We start from the raw sequence: 12,549 nt of genomic DNA, 5'->3' as shown, positions 1-12,549 counted from the left end.
CGGCGCGGCGGCGCGGCGGCCTGATTGGAAGCCAGTATCAGATGGCATTGGCGGGGTGCGGGGCGCGGGGGGCGGGGGGCGGGGCATCGCGACGCTGGGGGCGACGCTCTGGCGCTCCAGCGCTCTGCGGTGTCGTACGGTCCCGTCAAAGGTAGATACACTTCCGACGCTGCGTCACTGCGTCACTGCCGGGAGGCCGGGGAGTCGGCAGACGGCCCGTACGGTTGCGCTGCGGTTTCGGGGCGGCTTCGGGGCGGCTTCGGGACAGGCGGAGGGACGGGCGCAAGCCCGAAGCGGATAGGCTCGGCCAGGGGGAGGGTGGAGGAAGGGTTGAAATTTGATGGAGATGTTATTTGGTGTCGACAGAGCGTGCCCGGCCCGGTCCTAGGCCCCGGCACGGCGCGCCACGCCACGAGGTGGCCCTTGCAGCGAGAATGCCACTGCCAGCTGTGCCGGCGGTGCCGCTGCGGCGCTGGGAGGGCATTTCGGCAGACGTCGCCGGCATGACTTCGTGTTCCCGTCACGTCCGACAGATCCGGCGTCCGGCAGCATCAGGCGCGTCCCCCACCCCCTCCCCCTCCCCCACCTCATGTGCACGTCGCGGTCGCGTCCCTACTGAGCGACGGGATCAGTGCCTGAATTTAGCGACTTGATGTGCCGTCGGGGCGGAAGGGGGGGGGGGGGCTGTCTCCCCGTTGCGTGCGCTGCGCAGCAGTACGCAGTATATGAGGCCGCTCGGACCATTGTTTATTGACGTCGGAGGCATCCCCGACTCGCGCGGGCGTTATTCAGCACTCTGTCTCTCTCGCTCCCACGCGCGACGTGCCAGCCTGGTGCCAGCCGTGCAGCGAGTGCGAGAGAGACAGACTGCTGGCGGCATGCCGAGCCACTGCAGGCGGCTAATCAACGGCTGCCAGCCCGGCCCAGCTTGCACAAATAATGCGGGCTTACGCCCCACTCGCCCCACCCCCTCCCCCTGTCCGAAAAAAAGGACGAGCGCGGCGGCCTGACAGCGAGGAGTCGCGGCGTCGCGCTGTCTCACACACTCGCGTGGCCGTTTGCATCGTACTGCCGCGTGCTGCCGCCGGCCGAGGCGGGTCCGCCAATGTAAATGAAACGGCGGAGAGTGTTTCCCCCAGTTTTTCCTTTTCCCGCGTTGATATTCTCGTTAGCATCATTGCGCGTTAACGAGCGGTGGCGGCGCCGAGTTTGTAGGTGTGTTGTACGCGCCGCGGGCAGGCGGGCAGGCAGGCAGGCAGGCCGGCGGGAGGCTCAAGGGGCGGGGAGGAGGAGGCAAGTGGCAATTGTATAGCCTGAGGCGGCAACGGGAGCTTCGCTTATTAGGCCATCAAACTCTTGGCCGTGCCGTACCGTGCCGCGCCGTGCCGTGCCGCGCCGCCCGGTGTCGAGTTGGCTAGGGCCCAGAAGGGCTGCGGGCTGGCTGGGCCGGGCCGGGCCCGGGGATTTCGAGTTTGAAATCCTGGTCATCGGCTTGTTGTTGTCCCTGCTCTGACAGTTGTGTAGTCCCATCAGGATCAGGCCGCACGCCGCCTCGGGACTTACTTTGGCCGCCTCGGGCCTTCTTCGCTGTCATTGTCCACAGCACAATGATGGCAACTTCTTCTTGCAAAGTAGCGGTACCCCGATGGGGCCCGGGGCTCCCGGGTCTAGCAGCGGTTGTCGCTGGGGGCTCCGCACACAGTCCACTGTGGGCCCCGTGTGGGCTTGCTGTAGGCCGTAGGCCCTGTGGCCTGTGGGCCCTGCGGGGTGGGGGTGGGGGGATGCGCGCAGTGAGGGTGCCCCGCAGCAGGTGGGGGTTGGCTCTGGGACTCTGGGCGGGGCGGGCTGGCCGCGGCGGGCCCTCCAGACTATGCCCCAGTCGCGATCCAGCCGGGGCAGCGGGCGGTTGACGTAGCGCCCATCGTAGCGCAGCCGCGGCCGACGCTGCGTGTTAGTCTCGACTCCTGCAGCGACACACCCCGCGAGCCCCACGCGCCGCGCCCCGCCTACCTGCCGGACTGGCGGCTATGACGCCGACGCCGCCAGAGACCCGGGCGGCGTCGGGGCGCCGGTGACGCTCGGCTGACGACGACCTCACGACGCGGCCATGGAGGCGAACGACATGAACTTGACGGCGCTGCCGGCGGCGCACGCCCTGGTGCAGGCCGCCATGGACCAGCTCATGGACCCCGGCGGCGGCGCGGTGGTGGTGGGCGGCACCCAGGACGTGGTGCGCTCCTACCTGAACCTGAGCGGCGAGGACCCCTACTCGGACTGGGGCGCCGGCAACGGCTCGCTCAACGACACTCTGTGCCCGGGCGTCAACGGCACCCTGGTGCCCTGCCACACCATCATCAAGCAGTACTGGGCCCTCATGCTGCTCGCCTTCCCCGTGCTCACGCTGTTCGGCAACGTGCTGGTCATCCTGGCCGTGCTGCGCGAGCGCTCGCTGCAGAACGCCACCAACTACTTCATCGTGAGCCTCGCCCTGGCCGACCTGCTCGTGGCCGTGGTCGTCATGCCCTTCGCCATCTATTTCCTGGTGAGGGAAACATCGACCGCTTTCATGTTTTCAGCATTCTTCCTAGGGCTTTTTTTTTCAGCCCTGATGAGGGCTCCAGTGAAGTTGACCGCGTAAAGTAGTTGTCTGCACTTGCAGTGTCATACAATGCTGCCTTTTATGTTATTTCTGGGTAGTGGATTCATGTTATGCGATCGACAACATATCAGGTGTCACCCCCCACCCTCCGCAAAAACGAAAAACTGTCCGATGTGTTGGTGCTGCTGCTGCTGCTGACGAATGACAGACTCGACGACGGACACAGGTTTAATGAATTTCCTGCCTTCACGCGTCAAAGAGTTCCCAGCCTCTAGGGCCGCTCCCGTGCTCACGCTAAGAAGCGCCCTTGCCGATGCCTCCTAGTTTTCAAGGAGGGTGCGTGAGAGCGAAAGAGTAAGGGGATGGGGGGTGGGGGGGAGAGAGCGCAGGGATGCAACAAGCAAGCGCGTCACCCCGTCACGCGGCACACACGGCCCAACAGTGTCTTGTCTCGACGCGCACCGCCACCGTAAAAGACAATTCATTTCGCCGGCGACGGAATCGTAATGCATTTTAACGCGGAGTGCGCCGTGCGCGAGCATCGCCACGCCGCCGCCAGCCCCGTCCCCGCCGCGAGAGCACGCGCCGCGGGACGCCGTTGGCGCCGTCGCCGCCGCCGTCGTCCCGAGACAGCAAGAAAAGCACCCGAAAGAACGGGGGCTAGACTCTTTGCACTACAAAGCTCGTCCCGGGTCCGGCATGCCACGCCGTACCGGCCGTGCTGCCCCCTCCCTCGGGCCAGCGGGATAGTAGTTGTTGTTGGTCGCATTACTTAAAGATGAGTGGGGCGTCGAGGCGTCCGCACGGCCCGGCACAGCCCCCCCCCCCTCCGTTTTTGGGCCGTAAAAGTGCCTCGGGGACTGACTGGCTGGGCTGGCTGGCCGGGCTAAGGGGTTGTCACCCGCAAACTTGGTCCTGATTGCCAAAGCATCGAGCCACTCGGCCAGGCAAGTTAATCTTTTTCATGCCCCGCCTCGCGCCGCCCCACCGCGCCCCGGGGCCTCACCGATGATAGCGGCTCCCGCCTAAGCCGCTTTTGCGAAAGAAAGAAAAAAGAGAGCAAGTGGGGGCATACGGTGCCACTAATGAGGATGAAAATGAGTTGCGACGAGCAAGACTGACGAGTTTGACACTCAGCGGTCGTGATTGTGGTTTTATCACCCTTAGTGGCTCTTCCCTCCGGTGTTGGCCCCTTTCCTATCGTTGTTTACAGCTAGTGATGAGGGCGGCCTCGGAGAATCTGGCACGACCCGACCTGACCTCTCCGCTCTCTTCTCATGTTCTTGTCGCGCGATGGCCGCCTTGACTGCACCGAGAGGGAGCAGCCGTGGTGAAGCCCTGGTGAAGCCCTGGTGAAGCCCTGGTGAAGCCCTGGTGAAGCCCTGGTGAATGTGAAGCCCTGGTGAAGCCCTGGTGAATGTGAAGCCCTGGTGAAGCCCTGGTCATGCCCTGGTGAAGCCCCGTTGGGTGAGGCCCTCCTTACGGCGCGCGCGTCCTGCCGTCCGCAAGGCCGTCTGGCCAAGCCAAGTGGACGCCATTCCCAAGGGTTGCGCCTGGAAGCTGGGGACGCTAAGGAGCTTCCGAGCAAGATCGATCCCAATCCTCCACTTTTCCGCATATGCACGCACATGCAGCAGTTCGGCGTATGCACAATTGAAACTTACGTTATGGTCGTTTCAACTTTGTTGTTGCCGAGCGCTTAAGCCGCATTGCAACTATCTTTTTGGACGGAAAAATAACGTACTGGAATGATTACGCCGGCTGGGTGCAGGGAATTTAGCCATCACTAACCTGACTCGCCGCAGAAAGCAGAATCCGACGGAACAGGCAGGCCGAGGCAGTCCGACAGCGAAGAAGTTGTATCCCCTGAAGTTGTTTCCTCTCTCGGAGATGGATATGCTATTCCCCGGCGGATATCGCCGCGGCGACGCGGGCCGGCGAGTGGAGCGGGCCACGGCGGGCCGCGGCGGGCCGGGCTAGCCGAGGTATGTGGGGCACGTGCACGGCGTCGCACGGCTTCGCACGGCGTCGTCGCACGCAGCGCAGCCCAAGGACGGTTTATGAATGGCAAATTGACAAGCTGCAGACTGGCTCCGAACAAAGCCCTCTGTCTCTGCCGCACTCACGGCGCGCTCCGCAGGACTCCACAGGGGTGCGAGAGAGGCCGGAGGCATGATAGCACTCTCCGGAGACAGCCAAACTGCCTGCCTGCCAACAAGCAAAGCCGCCTCGGCGGCCCACCTCACCTGCAAATAATTTTCGCCTCACGTCCCTCGGCCGGGGTTCAACAAACCGTGTCCCCGCGCGGAGCTACGCGGAGCTACGCGCGCGACGCGAGCTGCGTGCGTCGCGGAGAGAGACAACAAACTTGAAGGGGGGGTTGCTTACACTGCGAGAAAAGATCACGGTAAATCCTGTACTGATTACTCCAGACTTCACCGTACTTTTTTTAACAGGCAATACCGTCGTTTTTTTACAGGCAATACCGTACTTATTTTACAGGCAACGCCGTACTTTTTTTACAGGGAATCCCGTACTTTTTTACCCGGCAATCCCGTACTTTTGATACCTATCAAAAACTGCTATAATGTTTTTCAGTCGGTCGACCCTCGTTTTCAAGATCCTGATGTACGTAACTGCTGAAGTCGGACTCCTGGACCCCCCTTCCGACCACTCGTTGAAAAGGTCTTGACGAGACCTATCGAAAGGTGCAATAAAATTTTTCAGTCGGTCGACCCCCTTTTTTCAAAATCCTGATGTGGACAATTCTTGGGAGCGGCCTTTGTTGTGACCAGATCTAGTCCTTCCTACGGCATGGTCTGTACGAAAGAACGGTAACTTCTGTTAAAAAACTACGGAATATTTTGTAAAACAAGTTCGGTAAATACTGTAGACTGTACGGTGGATACTGGTTTTTGAAGTACGGTAAAGTTTGGCAAAAAAATTATCCAGGATTTACCGTCATTTTTTCTCAGAGTGTAGGCCGGGCGTCCTACGGGGCGGTGATCAGGGCCGGGCTTCGAGGACTGAGGACTCAACTATCGCCCAAACTTGCACCGCTATCCTCCGCAAACATGCGTCGCTGCAAATTTACTCCCCGTCCCACGCTGGAGTATACAAGGCCGTAGAGCTCTGCAAAATTGGATTTCAAAACGAAACTAAATCACGGACGTCGCGGATCGAGCCACCGACCTACCGTCTGTTCTAGATCACTGAGCTGCGTGCCGCTATGTTGCTGACGGATTCGTGTTTCTTTAGTGTATCTCCGCGGGCACTTGGCTTGAATTCTGCCCTAAGGCTCACATACACATTCTCACACACGCACAGACACACACACACACAAACTCACTGAGGCTCGCTGGCAAACCAGCAGCATTCAAACACACGGGCGCTCAGCGCAGATGCGTCCCGACGTTATCCCAAGTCCCTCTGCCGGCGCACCTTTAAAGTCGGCGGCATTGTTGCCATCCATTTTTCATCCAGCGTCTTTTCGGGGAAGCAGCGAGCAGCCCGCGAGTAGCAGTGAGCAGCCCGCGGGGTCGGCGACGGCCTGGCGCAGCACGGGGTTGTGCGGTGCGCGGCGGCCACGCCTATTTGTCAGCGTTCTCTGTGCCCCCACCCCTGCCCTTTTCGCGGATGGATGGGGGCCGCGGCGGGCCACGGCCACGGACAGACGTCAGTCTTAATTTATTTTCGTCCCGCGGCGCCGCGACCGCACCGCAAAAGTCTCCGCAGCGCTCTTCAAACTTGTAATATTCAGCGGGAAGAAATCTAAGTTAATCAGCAACAAACAGCGGAGGGCCATTTGGCCGCCGGTGGTGGTCGCGGTGCCCGCGGCGCTGCCAGGCGAGCGCGACCTAGCGGGGGTTCTGGGGCCACGGTCCTGCATCCACGGCCCAGGGTCCTGGGTCCACGGTCCTGGATCAGGTGTCGCGACCGAGAGGCCGCCCTCGGCAACTTGTTCTAATGCCGCCCTGCTTTTCTGCTGCATGTTTTATAAAGTGGCGCGGGCCGGCCCTGGCGGGGCCCTGGCGGGGCCCTCCCAGGCGGGGCCTTCCCAAGCCTGCGCCCGCGGGCGACAAGAGGCAGCGCAGGATTGCACGGCGCTGCTTTAAAAGACCCCCGAACACACCGCCGCCGCCCTCCGGCCGCCCTGGGGCCGCCCCGTGGCCGCCGCCAGACTGGAGCACCCGCGCCGCCGCTGCCGCCGCTGCCGCTGCCCCGCTGAAATATTTACCGTTGAAACCTGGCCACCCTGTCGTCGTGCGCCACCGCTGGGATTGCTTCCCGGCTTTTCGGCCGCGCACTGCAGGACCCCCGCGTTTGCGGGCCAGCACTCGGACACACGCACCGACTCCACACACACGCGGGCGCATACACAGTCCAGAGATTCATAGACTTGTTTGCGCACACACGCGCGTCGCTGGCGTGCAGTCCGCAGTCACGTTGGCCGGGCCGCGGGGCTGCGGGGGCCCATATGCGCGCTGCACAAACACGCGTTAAAAATGCACGCCAGAAAAACGAGCCGCATTCGCATGCCCGACTCGGCCGTAACGGCTTTCGTGTCCCCCGATCGGCCGTGCGTTGCCGAGAGCTCGCGAATCCCGTTTTCTTCTCCGAAACACGCGCTGGGCATTCGCTTGGTGCATTCGACCCGCCATGAAAAGGCCACCACGCCGGACATAACGGCGCACCTCCCGGACCGGCTGGTGCGTACACTATTTCCAAGAAACACGATAAGCGGACCGCGTTTCGGATCGGGTGGATTTCGGCTAACCCGATGCACCGGCCCGGCCTCTGGTTCGCGGAATTGGCGGCCACGCTTCAGTTCTTTTATTTTTTGTCGACCTTTTTTTTTGTTTTTCCCGTTTGGCGTGCTGATGGTGGCCACGATGTGCGCGCGCTGCCACGCATAGAGGGGCTGGCTGCTCGGTCGGGGCCTTCTTCGCCTCGCCAGCTTTCAATTACGTGCGCCCCGCCTGATATCCTGCCGGAATATGACCTCCTGAGTGGCGTGGCGGCGGGGCGGGGCGGGGCGGGGCGGGGCGGGGCGGCGGCGGGTGGCGGCCGCGCCTTCCTGCGCGCGACGCCAGCTTCATGCTCTGCATGGCAATCTGCGTGAGGGGCCTCGCCGTCGAGGGGCCGGGCGGGGCTGGGCCGGGCATGTCAGGTTGCGCCACGTCTATACGGGTTGCCATATAGGAAGGGAGGGGGTGGGGCAGACGGCTTGGGGAGCACGTATTTAGGTCCTAGGCCGTCCAGGTCCCAGGCGGCGGGCGGCGGGGCGGCCCCCTCTCTCCGGGCGTGTCGGTGCGTGGCCGATTCCAGGCGGGCAGACCTCTTGGCGGCCTTTTAGGGCATTTTCCTTCCCCCTTCTTTTTGCCTCCCCCGCGCTTTATTTACCTTTACTGCCCTCGTTTGGCCGCTCTTTTTTGAGTCCCGGCTAGTTTCCCTATCGCTGTCCCTTTTTCACCGGCCCCTCTCCCCTATGCGCGTCCTCGGATCTGTGCATCGTGGAAATTACGGGCCCGACCGATCCCGCTGAATTTAAAATGAGGAGGGGTAAAGACCCGAGTAAAAATAGAAGGCTGCAGAAAGGCTGACGCACGGCTGACGCATGGCTGTATGGACCGTTTTTTGGCTGTATGCATGGCTGCCGTGGCTGCGTTGCAGCCATGTCGCAGCCATAGCGACGTCCTGGACTTGCAGCCATGCACGCTGCAGTGGCTGGTCTGGCTGTTTCACGGAGCGCTTTGGCTGTGAAACGCTTCAGAAGCTGCGCACAGAAGCCTTTTGGCTGCCCTAAGCAGCCTACAAACGCTGCCACGCACAGCCAACTTAGCTGCAGTGGCTGCAGGCTGTGCGTCGCAGCGTGTTGGCTGCTAGCGCCAGCCCTGCCGCGGCTAGACGTTACAGCCATGTAGGCTGCAATGGCTGTAGGCTGCGCGTCGCAGCGTGTTGGCTGCTGGCGCCAGCCCTGCCGCGTAGACGTTACAGCCATGTAGGCTGCAATGGCTGTGGGCTGCGCGTCGCAGCGTGTTGGCTTCTGGCGCCAGCCGGGCCCCGGCTGCACTTTACAGCCACGTAGGCTGCCATGGCTGTAGGCTGCGCGTCGCAGCGTGTTGGCTGCTGGTGCCAGCCGGGCCTTGGCTGGACTTGACAGCTATGTAGGCTGCCCTGGCTGTAGGCTGAGCGTCGCAGCGTGTTGGCTGCTGGCGGCAGCCAGGCCGCGGCTGGACTTTGCAGCCAGGCGGGCTGCAATGGCTGTAGGCTGCACGCTGCGCGTCGCAGCGTGCTGGCTGCCAGCGACAGCCTGGCCGCGGCTGCACTTTCCAGCCACGTAGGCTGCAATGGCTGTAGGCTGCGCGTCGCAGCGTGTTGGCTGCCGGATGCAGCCGGGCTACGGCAGGACTATACAGCCATATGGGCTGCAATGGCTGTAGGCTACGGATGCAGCATGGTGGATGCTGGCGGTATTCAGGCGCACTCCTTGATTAAAGGGTTATAAAAAATAGAAAAAAATAGAATGGGTGCGTGGTATGCTGATATTTGAGTTGAATACGTTAACACACATAAGCCATGCAAGTTTCGTAAAAATCGGGACACTTTTTTGTTATCTTTGATATCTCGGGAACGGTAAGTCCTAGATGAAATTACTTACCAGATTTGGATCTGGAACGGTGTTGGGACCCTAGAAAATCTACTAAGGGCTCCATAGAACTTCAAAGGGCGTAACAGGCACCCTCAAAGGTCGTCATGGGGACCTTCATGTACTAAGGAGTGAAGCCTAGTAGCGATATGGGTGCTGCCGATGGCATCCACGAAGCTGCAGGATGCGGCCGAGATGTGGCTGTGATCCGCAGCTTCATAGCTGCCGGGTGCAGCGTGGCCCGGGCGAAAGAAGGCTGCCTGGAGCATCCTGAAGGCTGCGGGGTGCAGCCTACAGCAGCGCCTCACAGCCTCCAGGCTTCCGGAGGCAGCGTGGCCCGGGAAAGGAAAGCTGCCTGGGGCATCCTGAAGGCTGCGGGGTGCAGCTTAGAGCAGTGCCTCGCAGCCTCGTGGCTGCTGGGGGCAGCGTGGCTCGCGAAGGAAGGCTGTCTGGCGCATCCTGCAGGCTGCGGGGTGCAGCCTAGAGCAGCGGGGGCAGCGCTGACTGGGCTCTAAAGGGACACTTCAGTGGCTGGCAGGTGCAGCCTGAGACGCTGCACCGGCTGCGGATGGCTGTATTTTGGCTGACGTATGTCCGAATACAGCCAATGTCTGCAGCCATCCGAGTTCCATCCACGCGTTGTCAGCCACCTGGAGGGAGCCAGCCTGCAGCCAATCTGCAGCCTATAATTTTCTCTCGGGGAGACGCGTGGTGTGATTGTAAACAGAGCGGGGCGGGAAAAACGCGCAAGGTCACTCACTCGAGCACCCGACTCGAGTAGGGTGAAAATTCGGAACCCGCTCCCCGTGGAAACACACATCAATTTTAATTTTGATCCTTTTTTTTTTCACCGTCGCTGCGTTGGAATTGCGCGGCGTGGCGTTGGCAGGTGGCGGGCGGCAGCACTCTGGCGTTGCGCGTTCCGTGTTCCGCCGGCGACTTTGTTGAGCTGGATTTAGTGGCCCCTCGGCCTCGGCGCCTCGGCCGGCTGCCGCCACCGCCGCCGCCACCGCCAGCTTCTCGCAAAGTCTCTGTCCTCTTTTCCCTGCAACCTGCTCCGGCGCCGCGGCGGCACGAAACGCCCCGGACGCGCGCGCGTAATTAAGACCATTTCCTGACAAGTGGGCATCGGCGCATCCGGCCGGCTAAGTGTGTCGGCGCGGAGGCCGTGGAGCGAGCCGTGGAGGCTCCGGAAGATGCGGTGACTGAGCACTCCACGCGCGGCCCCGTCCGTCCGTCCGTCCGTCCGTCCGTCCGTCCGTCCGTCCGTCCGTCCAACCGCCCGTCCGTCCGCCAGCACCTCCGCCAGGCTGAGAAACGACGCCCGGTGCCGCAGAAAGCCCGCGCCGGCCGGACGAATTCCAGGGCGTGCTGCTGCCGTCCGCGGAGGGAACTGATTTGTCCAGTGTCGTCGGCGCGGCCAGTTGCGTCGCCTCGCCACGTGATTCCCCGGTACTCCGTTACCGCACCCTGGAGCCTCCCGCAGCCTTCCCTCGACCCCTGTTTGTCCGCCAAGACCACAAGGCCACTTCCCCGGCGGCATCGTGTTGCAAGAGCCCATTCAACGCCCACCGGCCGGACAGACAGACAGGCGGGCGAATTCGTTTGCCTTTGCCGCGGCGGCGGCAGCGACAACGTCATGCCGAGCCCGGCTTCCCTATTTTCTCTCTTTTTAATTTTGACAGTCGTCGGATAAATCTAGGGGGCAACAGCTGCGGCGGCGGGGAGAAAAATCAACAAGAGGCACGGAGCTGCGGCGCCGCCGCCAACTGTCCCGCACTCGCCTGGGAAATAACAATATCATTTTTTAGAAAAAAGCAAACCTTTTTTTGGTTGGAAGCTCTACGCGTGCTCCAGGAATCCATTGTCTCGTTGATCCAGGAGGGGAAGGGGGGAGGCCGAGGGAAAGCGGATCGGATCTCTTCACACCTCTGTTGACGCACCGCACCCCTGGGCGGTGCCAATTTCAAGCCCACCCTTCCTATTTAAAAAAAAAATTATTAAAAAGAACGAACTGGGACGATGGACTTAATGCACGTGCTTCAATGCCTGACAGTGTGTCAGTCAGCCAGCCGGTCAGTCAGTCAGTCTGTGTTTCTGGCGGTTTTGTCTCCCTGTCTGTCTTCCACGCTGGTCCGGATGCCTTGTTCGAGGGATGTTGGAGTTTCGTTGACCGACCTGCGGCCTTCGTCGACAGCTTTGCGCCGTGTTCCCGTATCCCCGCGGACCTTTCTGCTCCCCAGCACGATCATCGCACGGCATCTTCCGGTTCAACGCCGGCCGGCACCGATTTTTATTCCCAGTGTCGTGAGAGACGTGCCGACTGTGTAATCCGTGTCCCAGCCTCCGCGATTAGCCGCTTGTTCCATAAGGGAGGCGCGCTGCGTTTTTCGGGCCCGGCCTCGCCTATTGGCGGCCGTCCAGGGCGGGGCGGGGCGGGGCGGGGCGGGGCGGGGCGGGGCGGGGCGGTTGGCGCCCGGCAGGGGCCTTCGACGGCGGTTGAACATGCAGGCCGCGCCCTCTGGCGGTAAGTTGGCGTCCGACGGGCTTGTCTCACACGGCAAAACAACATCGATCTCGCCTTTTTCTGCGGAGCCGCTCCGCGCCGCCTCCGCGCCGGACACTACTGGCAGGGAAATGGCGAGGGAAATGCTGTCTCTCTCGCACTCACACGGCGCGCGCCGCGAGTGCGAGCGAGAGAGCGCCGAAAGCACGGCCCGATCGTGTACCCGGCCGCGCGCTGCGCACTGCCTTTGGCGGGGCGAATCCCACCGACGAGCCTCCCGAATTTATTGCGTGATGCGAGATGCGAGGCCGGCCCGCAATAACTTTGCCCTGCAAATTAGTGCGCCCGACGTCGTTTTACCCTTTTTTTCACGGAAAGGGTGGGCCGCTTTTTTGTTCTTTTTTTTTCACCGGAACCGTAAAGTCGATTAAGCGACGGCCGTGCCGACAGCGCCGCTGTGCGAGCCGCGTGCCCCGCGCGATATCCCCCCGACTGCGACGCCCGCCAGTGTACGTGCACGTGCCGGCGGGGCACTGGCGGCGCTGCGCCTCTGCGGCCGCCCCGTCCCGAATTTGCGGCAATGGGCGCCTTGCCTGTGCGTGTGGAAGGCAGGAGGGGCGGGGGATGAAGACCGAGACGACCGAGACGAGCTCCCCGGGCATCACGGAGCAGGCACGACCGCCCGTATCCCCCGGCCGAATATTTGGACCGCGCGGCCGTGCCGACGAACGGAACGGACTGGAGGAGGAGCGCTCTGCCTGCCCCGCCCCGCCCCGCTCGACCCGACGGGCCGAC

At 62.3% G+C, this 12,549-nt stretch overlaps 1 protein-coding gene across 4 annotated transcripts in view; it reads left to right on the top strand.

Annotated features, from left to right (window-relative positions):
- LOC117654382 (dopamine D2-like receptor) overlaps positions 1 to 12,549 on the top strand; it is a 150,704-nt gene that overhangs the window by 26,454 nt on the left and 111,701 nt on the right. For 3 of the 4 annotated variants that reach the window (XR_004588313.1, XM_034401000.1, XM_034400988.1), the window contains exon 1: positions 2,179 to 2,542. The exons of the other annotated variant lie outside the window; for it this stretch is intronic. Coding sequence is in view for 2 of the 3 variants with exons in the window: in XM_034401000.1 (XP_034256891.1) it covers positions 2,183 to 2,542 (360 nt within the window). In the remaining variant the exon portion in view is untranslated. Of the gene's footprint in view, positions 1 to 2,178; positions 2,543 to 12,549 lie in introns of those variants that run through there. 4 annotated transcript variants of the gene reach the window in all.

Source organism: Thrips palmi, unplaced genomic scaffold, assembly GCF_012932325.1.
Source record: "Thrips palmi isolate BJ-2018 unplaced genomic scaffold, TpBJ-2018v1 HiC_scaffold_1, whole genome shotgun sequence".
Taxonomy (NCBI): domain Eukaryota; kingdom Metazoa; phylum Arthropoda; class Insecta; order Thysanoptera; family Thripidae; genus Thrips; species Thrips palmi.
This window is presented reverse-complemented; position numbering and strand designations above follow the sequence as displayed.